A 13,569-nucleotide genomic window follows, 5' to 3' on the forward strand; every position below is an offset into this window, starting at 1 on the left:
GTACCAGACACACTGTTGCTTCATGATTATATATACATGCATATATATACACATATGTATATATATATTATATATATATATATATACACATGTATGTATAAATATACATATAAATATACATAATATAATAATATAATATAATATAATAATATACATATAAATTTTTGCCCTTTATGATCATCTCTGGGACAACCACTTGTTCCAAAGTTGATGAATCTTTCAGCAGCTCAAACCAATTATCGTAACACCTCTTCCTACCATTTTGTGCCAATTTAGTCTTTTTAAAAAGTCCAACCTATAACCTCTCCAGTTAGCATCTGACAAGGAACAGCAGCAGCAATTTCTAGAAAAGCAGCAGAGACTTTACAAGCAACTCTGCTCTAAAATCCTTTCATTACACACTGAAGTAGAATTTTTGCTGCCAATGCCCTGGTTTTAAAATAAGAACTAATGGCAGGACGAGAGGCTGGTCATCTGATAATGAGGCAGACAAACAGATCACCGGAGGAACGCTGGGTGGGTGTTGGGAAGATCTTGGATGATTCATTCCTTGCCTCCAGCCATCAGTCCAGCTTTGGTCCCTTCCACTTTATGCCACATATCAGACAAACGACAGCAATGAAGAAGTCAATTTTGTAACAAAATTTATTTTTGCTCTGTGGATACAAATCCCAAACATCAACAAACAAATTCCAGTGGAAAAATACCAGTCATTAACAATGAAAACTTTTATTATTATTTAATAAATAGAACTTTGGCATTCAAAATTCTAGCTGTAAACCCTACTTTAAAAAAAAATTACAAAAAGAGGCAAGAACAACAAGCCTAAAGCTGAGCCAGCCAGTGGCTCCTTTACTTTTTACAATGAACACATTTGGATTAAGTCATGACAACTCTATTTACATATGAGGTATTCTGAGCGGTTCAAAAATTGAACCCAATTTACAAGACTACCAGTCTGCAGAGACTGATCCAGTACATATGTCAGCTGTGCTTTTAAAAGATAGCTCCAGACACTCCTCCCCACTGAACTAATGATAGACTGTAATTAATATATACAAAATAAACACATTAGGGTTTGAGTTTCCTGCTCACACTTCAAGAAAGCTGCATACTACAACCAGCCTAACATTCAAAGTGTACACCTAGTACCTATTTCGAGTACTTATGGTTCTAGATATTATGCAAGAGTTCTTACTAAAGAAGTCTAGAAACAAAATATAGGCAGGTAAGAGGAAAACAAGGTGCAGTCATCAGCATTCTAACGAGTTATCTGTAGTTCAAAGGGAATACACACATCAGGCAAAAAAGGCACAAAGGTATGCAGCTGTGGAATTAATATTGCTAACAAGCTACTGGAATAAAATCATCCCTTTCGGTACTAACCACTGACTTGTTTGCAGCCTATGAATGCAGATTAATTCTGAAGATCTTTCCCCACTCCTGACAGGACTCATTACACCAGCGGGAAGAGCCCAATTCCACCTGCAATCCCACCTACATAACCAGCAGCAACAGGGACAAAAACTCAGCCCATGCTGACAGACTGCAGCATGCCACTGCTACCAGTGCAAGGGCAACGGGTCATGGAGGAAGGGTTTTTCTTTCTTTCTTTCCTTCCTTCCTCGTGCTCTTACCCTGCAAGAAAAGTATCTGCAACAACAGGCAGGTAGTGAGGGCAAAGGAAGGAAAGAAACCTTTTGAAGCAAAAAGGACCAAACTTCAGCTCTTGCCATTATTTCAGAGCCACTGGCAGTCTCAAATGTTGAAGTCTGAGTGGGTGGTGACAGCAATCTCAGCAACTTCACAGAACTATCGCACTATAAAGCTACACAGCGGAGGCTAGGAACCTAAATCACGTTTACACAATCGAGCTGCATTACTTCTATATAGTAAATACATAGCATCATCTATCGCTTGTCCCAAGACTTTTCCGTCTTTTTCTAAATACATTCTTGAATACAGTAGTTACTGTAAATATCTTCTAAAAGGACTGTATAAATTCCATCTGAAACTATACAAAAAAGCCACTGTACAAATTTGCTAGCAGACAGACCGGTACAGTATTCATTCATTAGCAGTTGGTTTTCAGCCCTTGAGATTGTCTACCAGCTACAGCCAAAAGTTGTCATGACTAAATCTAAGCGATTCCAACGTTAACATTCGTTAATCAACTGCGTATTAAATATGCTGAATGAGACCACACACACTACATTTTAACCAATTAAACTGTCATGCATATCGTAGACAAAGCTTATTCCATTTAGAGGCATCTGTAAACTGATGCATATATAGTAATTGCTACTCCTACAACAGGCCAAATTTTAAGAAATCAAAGCAAAATACTGTATCACTCTAGATATTCAGTCGGTAGCCTGTATCTTTGGCTCAAACATCCATCATTTACCTCCCTACTTGAATCTGACTGAGACAGGTAAAACTCAGTTGTGATGTTGTTTGTTTGTTTTATATCAAGTGCTTTAAAGTTAACATAAATATTACAGGTTTCCCTAAAAACATATTAAAATGCAAGATTACAGCATCGCAATCCAGATATTACAAATAAAATGGGACCTCCTTCCTGAGGGACTTTCAACTAATACTTACAGAGCAGAAAAGCTCCTCAAGTGCTTTGAAAATACGAACTTACTGATCTCAAATCTGCTGCACAGTATCACTACGTAACAGCTGGGACAGTGGAGCCACACCAGTCAAGTGACCAGCTTAACAGGACACAGTGACTCAAAAAACCTCCTGTTTCTAATTACCCTACTAAACTTGCTTCTTATTTCCACAAAATTGAGAAAAGTGTGTTGCATGGTAATTTTTGCAGGTACATTTCCATCTAAAGAAATAATAACGTGCTACTTAGGTATTTAGTCTCTCCCTGATACTTCTGGTTTATTAACTGAAATCCTGTTGTTGAGTTTATGATACCAGAGAGTAGCCATAGACCGGGGACTGTTCCTTCACTGCAGGGCCCAAACCAATAAACTATGTGAAGGGAACTAAGCCAAGGCCCTTGTCACAGAAGCCCATACTGTCAGAGGCACGGGTAACTGAGCAAGCCAATTTGTGCAAAGCTCCCTGTTTTCAGTTTTGCACTAGTATAAAAGTACACCTTCAAAACTATAGAAAGAGCAGCGTATAGAAACATAAAATAAAATTGCCTCCTTTCTTTTTTCTTACCTGAAAGTAAAAGACACTACGCAATTTCACTGGAGATTTCACCTAGACAACGTTTCAGTACTGACAGGAGCTGGACCAGTCAGAGCAATCTATCTGAAAATGCCACATAGCAATAATACGAATTGTAACGCTATTTTTCACAGATTAGTTCACGTGTAGGTTCATGATAGAGAAAAAACATCAAATAAATAAGTCCGTATAGTTTAAAAAAATAAAAAGGAAATCACTAAATTATAAAAACATTAACGCTGTAACAATGAACAGAAAGCAAAATATCACCAAGTTAAAATTAGTTAACTGCAGGCTATGTTGCTATAACCATCTTTTTCTATTAACACAGATATCATCAGAAAACTGAAGATATTGACCCTTTTGCTATAAAAATGTTACCTTAGGATTTGCTTTGCTCTAACCGCTATGTTTTCTAAGCGATTTCTGCTGTTATCTACACTACAGGTCAGCACACTGTGACCTGTGCCGTAGTCACTTGAAACTTTCTTTTAATATCACAACTATGACTGATGCTCATCTATTTTTTAAATAATGGGATTTGAGAGTGGTTTTGCTCCTTACGAGTTCTTGTTTCCTTCAGTTAAATAGTATTTTACATCATGCACTACTGTTCAGCTACCTTTCAGCAATGTTCCAGGAAATTGGACGTGTTAGTATTTCATCTGTCCCACAGCAGTGAAATAGCACTGCCAAGTGACACTCGCTGAATAAACTATGGAACATGATCTTTTTTTTTTTTTTCTTTTTGAAGTGTAATCTCTTCCTACAGAAAGGGAGAAATCAAGAATTACCAAACGACGTGGAAAATTTTGCAGCCCTCAAGATAACACAGGATTTAATACTGGTAAAGGGAAATATTCTGTTCTGAGCCCTGACTTTGACAAGTGCCAAAAACTCACTTTGTAGCTGCAGCAGAAAATGGTTGAAGTTGTTTACAACCTTGTCGGAGGTCTTTAGGGACACGGATACAGACCAGCCACATTTTGAAATGGAGATGGCAGAAAGAAAATGTAAGTGTGGTATGAACACTACAATACAGTCTATTCTTTTTTTCAGACAGCCACGTACTATATACTACAGTTTCCTGCCTCCCAGCTTCTTGGGTTTGTTACAGACTCCATGCTATTGGAACTTCTCAAAGTAACGTGATAGTGCTTAAAACAATTTGTTAGTGGTAAATTTTATGGACTTCAGGTGCGTAGAGGAGTTGAAACTTGATTTTCTTCCACTGTTTGGAAAACAAGGCAGACATACATTACTAAAACCAATGTATTTCCTGTATCAAATTCTTTAGGCAACTTGAAGAGCGGTTAATGCTTGTAGCATTCTAAGACAGCTCTGATTACAATTCCTACAGTGAAATGAAGTTGCAGAACCCCTGTCTTCACCACATACAGCTACAGGTCTCCCTTGACCCTGTGTGCTGATTTCAGAGTACATGTAATACCATTCAGACCCTTGAAGGAGGGAAGGACTGAGAGTAGCAGCAGCACGGCTGTTCTGATGCTCTGATTCCAGAAACTAGTTGAAGCGATAAAACGAGTCCTAATGGAAGAAACAGAGTCCAACCGAAACATTCTTCACAGCTTGTTCCTACATTCAGTAGTTTGGAGAAAAGATTTCTTGTAGTTTGTACCACTCTATTTCAACCGTGACTCTCCCCATCTCACCCGACTCCCGAGATTAAATACGCACGATCCTCACAGAGATGCGTGTGCAGCGCTATTTGCAATCTTCCAATATGGCTCCTGAATAGAAATGCAAAGACCTGTGACACAGCAGCATTTAATAAGTCATTTGCTACCAGATGAAATGTTGTCATTGAGTAATACAATTGTCCCCCATGTCCTGAGCATAACGGTCTGACATTATAGTTCTTAACTCATCGATATCCTTTCGTAACTGACAAACGTCCGACAGCTTCTTCGAAAGAGTCTCTGTGCTGTGGTAATTTTCGTTCTCTTCAGCTGAACAGCTCAGTGCTACAAAAAGCAAAAGCCAAGGTTAAAGCTCTAACAGCTGTGCTCTGCATACTTAAACTGATCAGCCCCTCTCAAAATAAAGGGGAGGTCACTTTAATTAACTCAAATCACGCTTCACTATGATGCAAGGCAACAAAACGAGGTACGGTGTGAACTTGAAGACAGTTGAGAGCCCACCCCTGCTTCGCTGAAAGACATGCTTTTCTGATTGCACCAAGATCCAGGCTTGGTAAAGTCTAATGGCTCTCAACAACAGCAAAAAAAAAACAAAAAACAAACAAACAAAAAAAAAACTGGACAGAACAACCATTTGGAAGTTCCTAGACACTCAGAGAAGAGGGGCAGGAGGGCTTGGGAAATGAGGCCAGGTAAGACTACAAGGTGGTAGTACAGATATGTTGCACTATTCACCCTGCTGGCTGATGGCAGTCTCATGGACCTGGAGACTTGGTATATGCTGCCCTGCCCAGCATTTCAGAGATTTCCAGTGCAGATGAAGCTATGTGGCATGTACAGGATGCTGTACTTCTACATCTCTACCTTGGTGAAGGCCCAGTTCAGCAACTGGTCTATCTAATTCTAAATAACACTCAGAAATCAATTGTATATGATATATGTAAGTAAAAAAAAAAAAAAAAAAATCTTGTTAAGAGGGAAAACAGCACAAACTCACTACACTGGAGGTTTGCCTGACTGGCTTTAGGATGTGGTTTCCACCTCCTGGATAACAGCTTAGGAGGTAGAGAAGACAGGATGTGCAACTAGCATTTCAGACGATAGAGCTGCCAGGCACTCAGACTTACACACACAAACACCCACCGCCTCCCCCCAAAGATTGATACTCTTCTATGTCCAAACCATGAATAAGCACTGGAACGAGATCACTTACATCTGATTCCTAGCAGTAAGGAAAGGTTAGGCTCCTTGCCCTGAGCTCTGTGGGTGAGAATACTGCACAGAGCTTTCAAGTCAAACAAGCAATGGGACATCTCCTTGAACAGCTGGTCTGCTACAGGCATCTTCTCAGATACTGGCTGCCGGGACTGCTCCACCTGCCGGATCTGCTCCTTCAGAGAGGCGTTCTCTTCCATCAGTCTTTGGTTCTTTGTGGAAAGTTAAAAGGAAAATAAGGGGCAAATTAGTCTGCAGCATGCAGCGTAGCAGGAAGTTTCCTGTTTCAAACCACAAACAATATTAACTAAAACCAGTTCCATACACAGAAAAATAGTTTTGTACCCCTCCAAAGAATGGTAGATAGACAGCTTCTACACAGCTCTCTCTTCCATGTTACCATTGCTCAGTGGCCTTCACACTTAAAACTTTCACTTCTTGAGGTAGGGATGGCATCTATCATATTTCAGCACAGCATCAAACACAGTGAAGTACGTACTAAGCTCCTAAAGCCCTACCACATGGTATCATAATGTTTTTTTAAGTTTGTTCTTAGTGGGTGTAGTGATGGATTGGGTTTTTAGAGTTTTTACTTACTTCAGAGAAAGTTTTATTCAACTGCTCTATATTCCTTTCTTTTTCTTCAAGCTCATTTGCCATCTTCTGAACTGTGCGCTTTTCTTGCGAAAGCTTCTCTTGCATAGACTAAATTGAATGAAAGCACAAATAATGATTTTACATTTTCATACTGCAGGTTAGCACCAACAAAAAAGCGTGTCCTCAATAATTCTGTACGTTTGTTACTCGTTGCTTTTGGATTACACCTTTGTTGGTTTTTTTTTATTTTCTACCAAGTTCCACCTCATGATGTTCAACTGGACCCCAAGAGCTCTCAGGAGCTTAGTTGTTCCAAATACCAGTGAAAGCCTTTAGATAAGCAGTACCTGTTTACAAACAAGAAGACTGTACGTATGCAAAATATCACTCCAACATGGGATCCATGAAGTCTAAAATAACCATGTCATCTTGTTTTTTCTATCCAAATTATTTCACTTGAGATAAGCAGCAGATTAATGACAACTGAACTTACTCGTGTACTTGCCAAGTTACTTGAAGACTTTTTTTGGCCTCTATTTTCCAGGAAAACCATGGCAGGAGTTGCCACAACCTTTCAGAACACTGAATTTACTTCTCGAATCTGCTATATAGCTGAGAAAAAAGGCTTTGATAGCTGATACAGAGTGCCAACCTCTTTAAAACCAGTCATACACAGGATAAATCAGAAAAGCACACTACAATTTTAGGTGCTGAAGTAACAACTACTGCAGGCAAAAAAAAAAAAAAAAAGCAACTTTTTTGTAGTTTACAGGGTCATTTTTAATGGATACAATAGTATCAGCAAAAAGTCTCTAGGATGCTGCTATATTTATGAACTGGAACTTTCCAGGTTTGATTTCCAGATGAGTCACAAGCAGCAGTAAGCCAACAACCCCTGCACAAGGAATCAGCTGCTGTCAGTTCCCCAGTTTTCACCTACAGAGCTGAAACTGATGATCAGGAGATATTTCTAAAGCAGATTTTTTTTTTTTTTCTGATGAATTCAGCATGACCACAGTTATCTTAGATGTCAAAAACACACTCATTCACTCCACTATCTGGCTTTTAGACCTGTAGGAGTGTCTTTCAAAGTCATCTGGCAAAATTCAGAAAAGGGAATATTCCAACCAGCTTATGTGAACACTAATAGCAATGCATACTAATTACATAAACTCCTGATGCTTTGGAACAAAGAGATCTTTTCAGCTGTCACAAGGAGAAATCCTTTTTTGTCGTTGATGGTATTACTTACAGATCTGATGCTGTGCTACCACAGATCACATAGTGTCTTCCCCATCCCTAGCTCAGCACATTAATATGTAAAACCCGTTGGCCGATTTCAATTATAAGATGTAAATCCAATCCCATCATGCTCAAAGTACAGCTGGAGCACTAGTGACAACAGTGCATGCTTTGGCACCATTTTGATTGTAACCTTCCACAGAGTGGAACCAGAGACCGTGATGGGAGGAGGAGAAGGAACGTTTCATGAACCAATGGATCTCAACTTACAGAATGACACTGCCTGAGAAGAATGTTTTCTCTTGAATTTCTGTAGTTAAAATTCTAAAGATTCATCTTCCAAGGCAGGGAACTCTCTTAAACGGAATTCTACGTGGTGCCTTAAATGAAATACTACAGGAAGATCAAAGTCACTCTTCAGTAAGAGATAAGTTCAAATTGCTGCACTATGACTCTGTAACTTTATTCAAAGATAGAAAAGAAATCAAGCTCCCCACCTGAAATAACACAGCAACTTGTATCTAACTGTGTTGGTTTTGGGGTCTCAGTAAGGCGATTAAGCTTTGGGAAGAAAACCAAACTTACCCTTCCACGAACTACTCCTAAATGGTATGCAGAATGGAAATTTCATGGACCTGATCCCATAGATTGTAACGCATAGGAGACCATCTCTATATGTGGACCTGCCCTATACCACAGAGTGGAGGAGAAGCCATTTAACTTGACCTGCCAGCTGTAAGGACGCTGCTGACAAGGAGGCATGCAGCAGGGAGGAGCAAGGCAGGGCCAGCAGGGAGTGGTATGCAGCCCCAATGAGGTTTCCTAGCACATTCAGCTCAATGTTGCACAAGCACTGAGGAAAAGCCAGCACTTTGTCTCACCTTTTTCAAAAATGCAAAACAATGGTGCTAAAATTTACACATTTAATGTGGACTAAAAAAAAAAAAAAACACCTTTATTTTCATCTAAGTAATAAGACTCATTAGGCAGAAACCCAGAAATGACTACTTGTTTTTAAAGCATTTTCACACATTTGATGTGCCTCCATTCACCCACACCACGCCCCTAGCAAGGAAGTGCTGAAATGGTGTGCATCCTAAAGATAAGCTCTGCTAGAAAGCGCAGCTTCATGCTGCAGAGGAAGGGGAGGAAGAAAAAAGGCCCTGCTCCACGTCGAAGGAAACACTCCGGGCCGGGAGAGAGCAGGAAATAGCTCTGCTTGATGTATTTCCTTTGCTGTGCTTGAAGATGAGCGTAACCTGCAGTGGGTTTGAACAGTCCTCTTTCATCTGCTTTAAACACCATCTACTGAAAAAAACAGCCACGTTCGGTCAGACTGAAGGACCATCGAGCTCTGTCTTGATATCTGATAGTCTCTGATGCATTTCTATTCATGAGCAAGTTCAGGAACACCCTGAGCCAACTAGGATACATGCTCTAGTAGTGCCATTTACACGTTTCACATCTGTGTCAACGACACACATTAGAGGTTCGACCACGCAGCCTTCCTTAGGGTGGGTACATGGTGGGGAAGGGGTGCTCAGAAATAAGACCTTCCCCAGAGCTTCACCTGTCACTAACCTTGCACGACTCTGTAGCTCATCCTGACTTTTCCCTTTGGCTTTCCAAAGTTACCATTGGGTGGCATTACTCCTAGCCCTGGCACAGGTTGGGTTATTATGACTGACAGGATTGGCAGATGTACTTGGAGTAACACATGCACCATACAAGCAGATTTCTATCTGTTTTGTACAAAAAAAATGCTATTTTTGCAATATCTAAATTAATCATCCAACTTTTTGCTGTTGTTGTTTTTTTTTTTTTTTTTTAAAAAAAGCCACTCTCATCAGTAATTTTTGCCTTTTGGAAGATGTGCTTTATATTCAGCATGACATCTTGTCATGACCAACCATAATTTTAAGCCCTCACACTCAGGAGAACGAATCAACCAAGCCAAACCACACGAGGAAGATCAAAATCACTCCGTCATGATTATGAGCAAATAGAAACTAGTACTGCTCGATACACTTATCTGAAGCAGAATTTCCTTGGTTTTGGATTGCAAGTTAATACCAGTGAACTGAAAGACGTTCTCAAGTACAGCCTTACAATGAGGCAGAAGACAGGGAGTAAAGTAAGATCTCAGCTGAAGATAAATGATGTCTCCCTGCTGAGAGCAGATTTCAATTTCTCATGAGCTAGTTTTCAATGTTTCCCAGGGAATAAATGAGGACAGCACGGAGGATCAAGGATACAATGAAACTGCTGTAGTCCTACATGCAACTTGAGGGCTAACACCACTTTCAAATCTTATTTTCTGACCATATACAGAATACCTCAAAATGGGAAAGAGAAAGTCCTGGAGAACAGAACACTCTCCCGTTCACAGTCTGCCACAACTGCTCAGCATTTCCCAGCCTCAGCTCCCTAAAGCCATTTCAGACTAAGCCATCTGTACAAATGTGCACAAAAATCACTAATGTTTTTAAAATCTCAAGACAAAGGTCATAACAAGAAAAAGACCAGAAAATTTTGGAAAAATGAAAAGATTTAGGGTGGTGAAAACACACGTAGGCAAGTTGTGTTTATCAGAACAAAAAAAACCTGAACTATGGAGAGGGACAGAGAAGCTGAGAATGGTTATGGAGTCCAGTTTGTGACTTTTATTCTTGAATTATTCTTGAATTATGAAAGACATGAAAGAGCTTTATTTGCCATGTCATAATTTTAATAGACAGCAGGCTGCTCTGTGAGAACATCCATTTGATAAATTTTGTCTGCTTCAAACCTGGGAGAGGCTAAATGATTGGGTTTGCTTTTCAGTTAACAGATACACGCAACTCAAATGCCCCCCTACTGCTTCTCTACAGATCTATTTTATACACTCTGGTTTAATTAAGCAAAAATATGGTTGTCAACAGGCACCAGGCCTACTTTTTCATCTGCATAGTTCAAAAAGGGAGCAATTTCACAGGGGAAGACAATTTACTTTTAACAGCCATAAATCAGCAAACCTGGCTCCAGCGTGCAAAGTGCAAGTAAGAAAGCATGTTCTCCTACCCAGCGTTACACGAGCAGTTCTGTATCTTTGCTATTTGGACTCTAGCTCCACAGAGAAGCTCTGCTTCAGAAGGAGCAGGTGTTCAGCTGATTGTTTACTACCATTTTGTTGCTCTCCAAGCATAAAGTACACTGAGCCACAGCAGAAGTACCCTCTTTATCCTCAAGGGAAAACCTTGATACTTCATTTTTGCTGCAGGGCATGGAAAGAGGAAATGTGGAGGCAAATGCCAAACTGGAAGAAGAACACAGAATTTATTGAATTTGGCTTAAAATTTTAATGAAAACAGTTTTTTTTTGTCCATTTTTTTCTCTAGAGCAAGTCACACCTTCTTCCTTATAACCTGTATAATGTTTCCTTTTCTCCACAACAAACACTGGTCACTAAGTACCTTTCAAGGACCAAGAGCCTGATGTGTTAATCTGATCCACAGTGCTGCCACTGACTCCTAGTAACCTCTGCTGTCTTGAAAGACCCTTGGCTCTAAGCTGGGTGTCCAAGATCCACCAAGAAAATTAAGATACCTAAGTGAGTGACATGTTGGAAACCATCTGAAGAGGGACCTGCTTCAGCTCCGCAATGTGAAGGGCTATGGTTTAGAAAGGCACCTGCCTTGCTAAGGATCTCAGCAGTGGATATCCTAACTGATGCCACTTTTTATACCTCGGATTAGAATCTGAACCCCAAAGTTTGAGGGGAGGCTTCACTGTTATTTACAAAGGCAGTTCTCAAGACTTGCAAAAGGCAGTTTTGATACAACATCTACTAAGCCAGCTGGATAAGGATGCTATATAGCAACAGTTTTCTACTTAATAACAAATAGCTGCAAAGTGTTAAACCATAGAAACTTCCCTAATGAATACATTATAAGACTGCAAGAGAATGCAGGTCAACTACAGACCATAAGATTACATTCTTGGCATTTCTATCTTTGCCTCCTATTTTGGAAGGTAAAAGAAGAAAATTTAATTTTAATCATGTCATCTTTATGAGCTAAAAATGGACAGAATAAAAAACAGAATATACATTGTTCCTTACCTGCATGTCTAAAATCAGTCCAGCTATCTGTTTTTGTTGATTGTCTATGACCTAGAATATAAAATTGAATAATTTAAAAGGCTTGAATCTCTTCAGCTTGTTTAAAAAAAAAATCAACTTATGGGAGATAGCCATACATTTTACACAGAATCTTTGAAAATGTAGATGACAAGAAATAGCTAACTCTCACACAACTGGAAACAAATGCAAAATAATTCCCTCAAACAGAAACAGGTATTGAAGAGAAAACTGTTTTAGCTAGAGATGTATTATTATTTTATCTTTAGTGAGATACTGATTTCTGAAGTTAAAAAAAAACAAACAAACAAACAAATACAGGATTCAAGGTTAAAGATGACACAAAAAGATAAAAGATAATTTGCAGACTAACCTTACTGGCTTTCTCATTCTTTTCTCTGAGACACTCATTCTCACTCTGAAGCTGTTTTGTGTCCAACATGGGAAGGCGAATACCATCTTCCAGGCATTTTTCTACTTTCTGCTGCAAGCTGTCATTCAACATGAAAGAAAAAATGAGTATACTGACAGAAACCAAAAGGGCTGTGTGTTCTGGCAAAAAAAAATTAGGAAGTTGCACCATCTTCCAACCAAAACTGTGAAACAGTATCTAGCAGAATCCAGCCTAATGAATGAGCAAACCAACAGTGGATGAATGATGTAAAAATCCTAAACTACTGAAATTACTGTGGTGCTGGCTTGAACTGACTCATGTGGGAATGGTTTAACGTGCCAGATTCTGAGCTGCATCTTCCCCAAGGCAGAGCTCCAGCAGGACAGCGTAGTGAGAGGGCAGAGAGGCGCAAGGAACGCCTTTGTGGTACACACAGCTGCTCTGTGCTGCTGTGGGAGGTGAAGCCACCACCAACATCTGTCAGAGCAGTTTTTGAGCTTCTCCAAATTACGAGAGCCTTAAAATCTGGCTCTCCCACTGGGGCATGTATGACTCTAAGCAGAGTCCAGAACCACAGGCTGCTCTGAGTACTGGTGGCCCATCCTCCATGCCTGGCTTGTCAGAAGTTGCTTGTCAGCAACTTCTGCCAGCTGCTCCCATACGAGGGCATGACCTTCAGGCCCTCTGCAGCTCAGCTCAAGATCCTAGGTGTAGCTGGAGCTTTTGCCTGCTCACCTTCACTCAGAAAGAAAATACATTTTAATAGTGTTCATCTTGCTGTCTAATTTAGAAACCGGGACCACTTCAGCTATGTGTAGGCTTTCAGAAAAGACAAAATGATCCCCCTCTAGAGTATGAGGGCACGAAGAAAAAAGGCCTTTCATTGGTAAGATGGAAACAATGTGACAACAATTCAGCTGGCAAGGTGTCCCAACCGGCTTGCCTTTCATCATGGAAACACTTTCAGACTGCTGTGGCATGCACGTTTACGCAATGGCTGGACACTGAACTGCAGTGACATCCCCATAAATTATTAACAGTGATTCTCCCTGCCCCTTTTTGTTTGTTTATTATTAAATAAGGATTTAATTATCTCCCCTGATCAATATCCCAGTGCCTCATCTGGAATCTTCTCACAGCTATCT

The 13,569-nt window shown here is 39.9% G+C and overlaps 1 protein-coding gene across 6 annotated transcripts in view; it reads right to left on the minus strand.

Annotated features, from left to right (window-relative positions):
- Positions 1-627: 627 nt before the first annotated feature.
- CEP85L (centrosomal protein 85L) overlaps positions 628-13,569 on the minus strand; it is a 151,675-nt gene continuing 138,733 nt past the window's right edge. For all 6 annotated transcript variants that reach the window (XM_084512327.1, XM_084512330.1, XM_084512326.1 and 3 more), the window contains 5 exons: positions 12,404-12,521; positions 12,013-12,063; positions 6,672-6,779; positions 6,073-6,286; positions 628-5,183 (listed from right to left, as the gene is read on the minus strand). In XM_084512327.1, the coding sequence (XP_084368453.1) occupies positions 5,020-5,183; positions 6,073-6,286; positions 6,672-6,779; positions 12,013-12,063; positions 12,404-12,521 (655 nt within the window). In that variant the 3' untranslated portion in view covers positions 628-5,019. The remainder of the gene's footprint in view (positions 5,184-6,072; positions 6,287-6,671; positions 6,780-12,012; positions 12,064-12,403; positions 12,522-13,569) is intronic.

Source organism: Aythya ferina, assembly GCF_964211825.1.
Source record: "Aythya ferina genome assembly, chromosome: 3".
Classification (NCBI taxonomy): domain Eukaryota; kingdom Metazoa; phylum Chordata; class Aves; order Anseriformes; family Anatidae; genus Aythya; species Aythya ferina.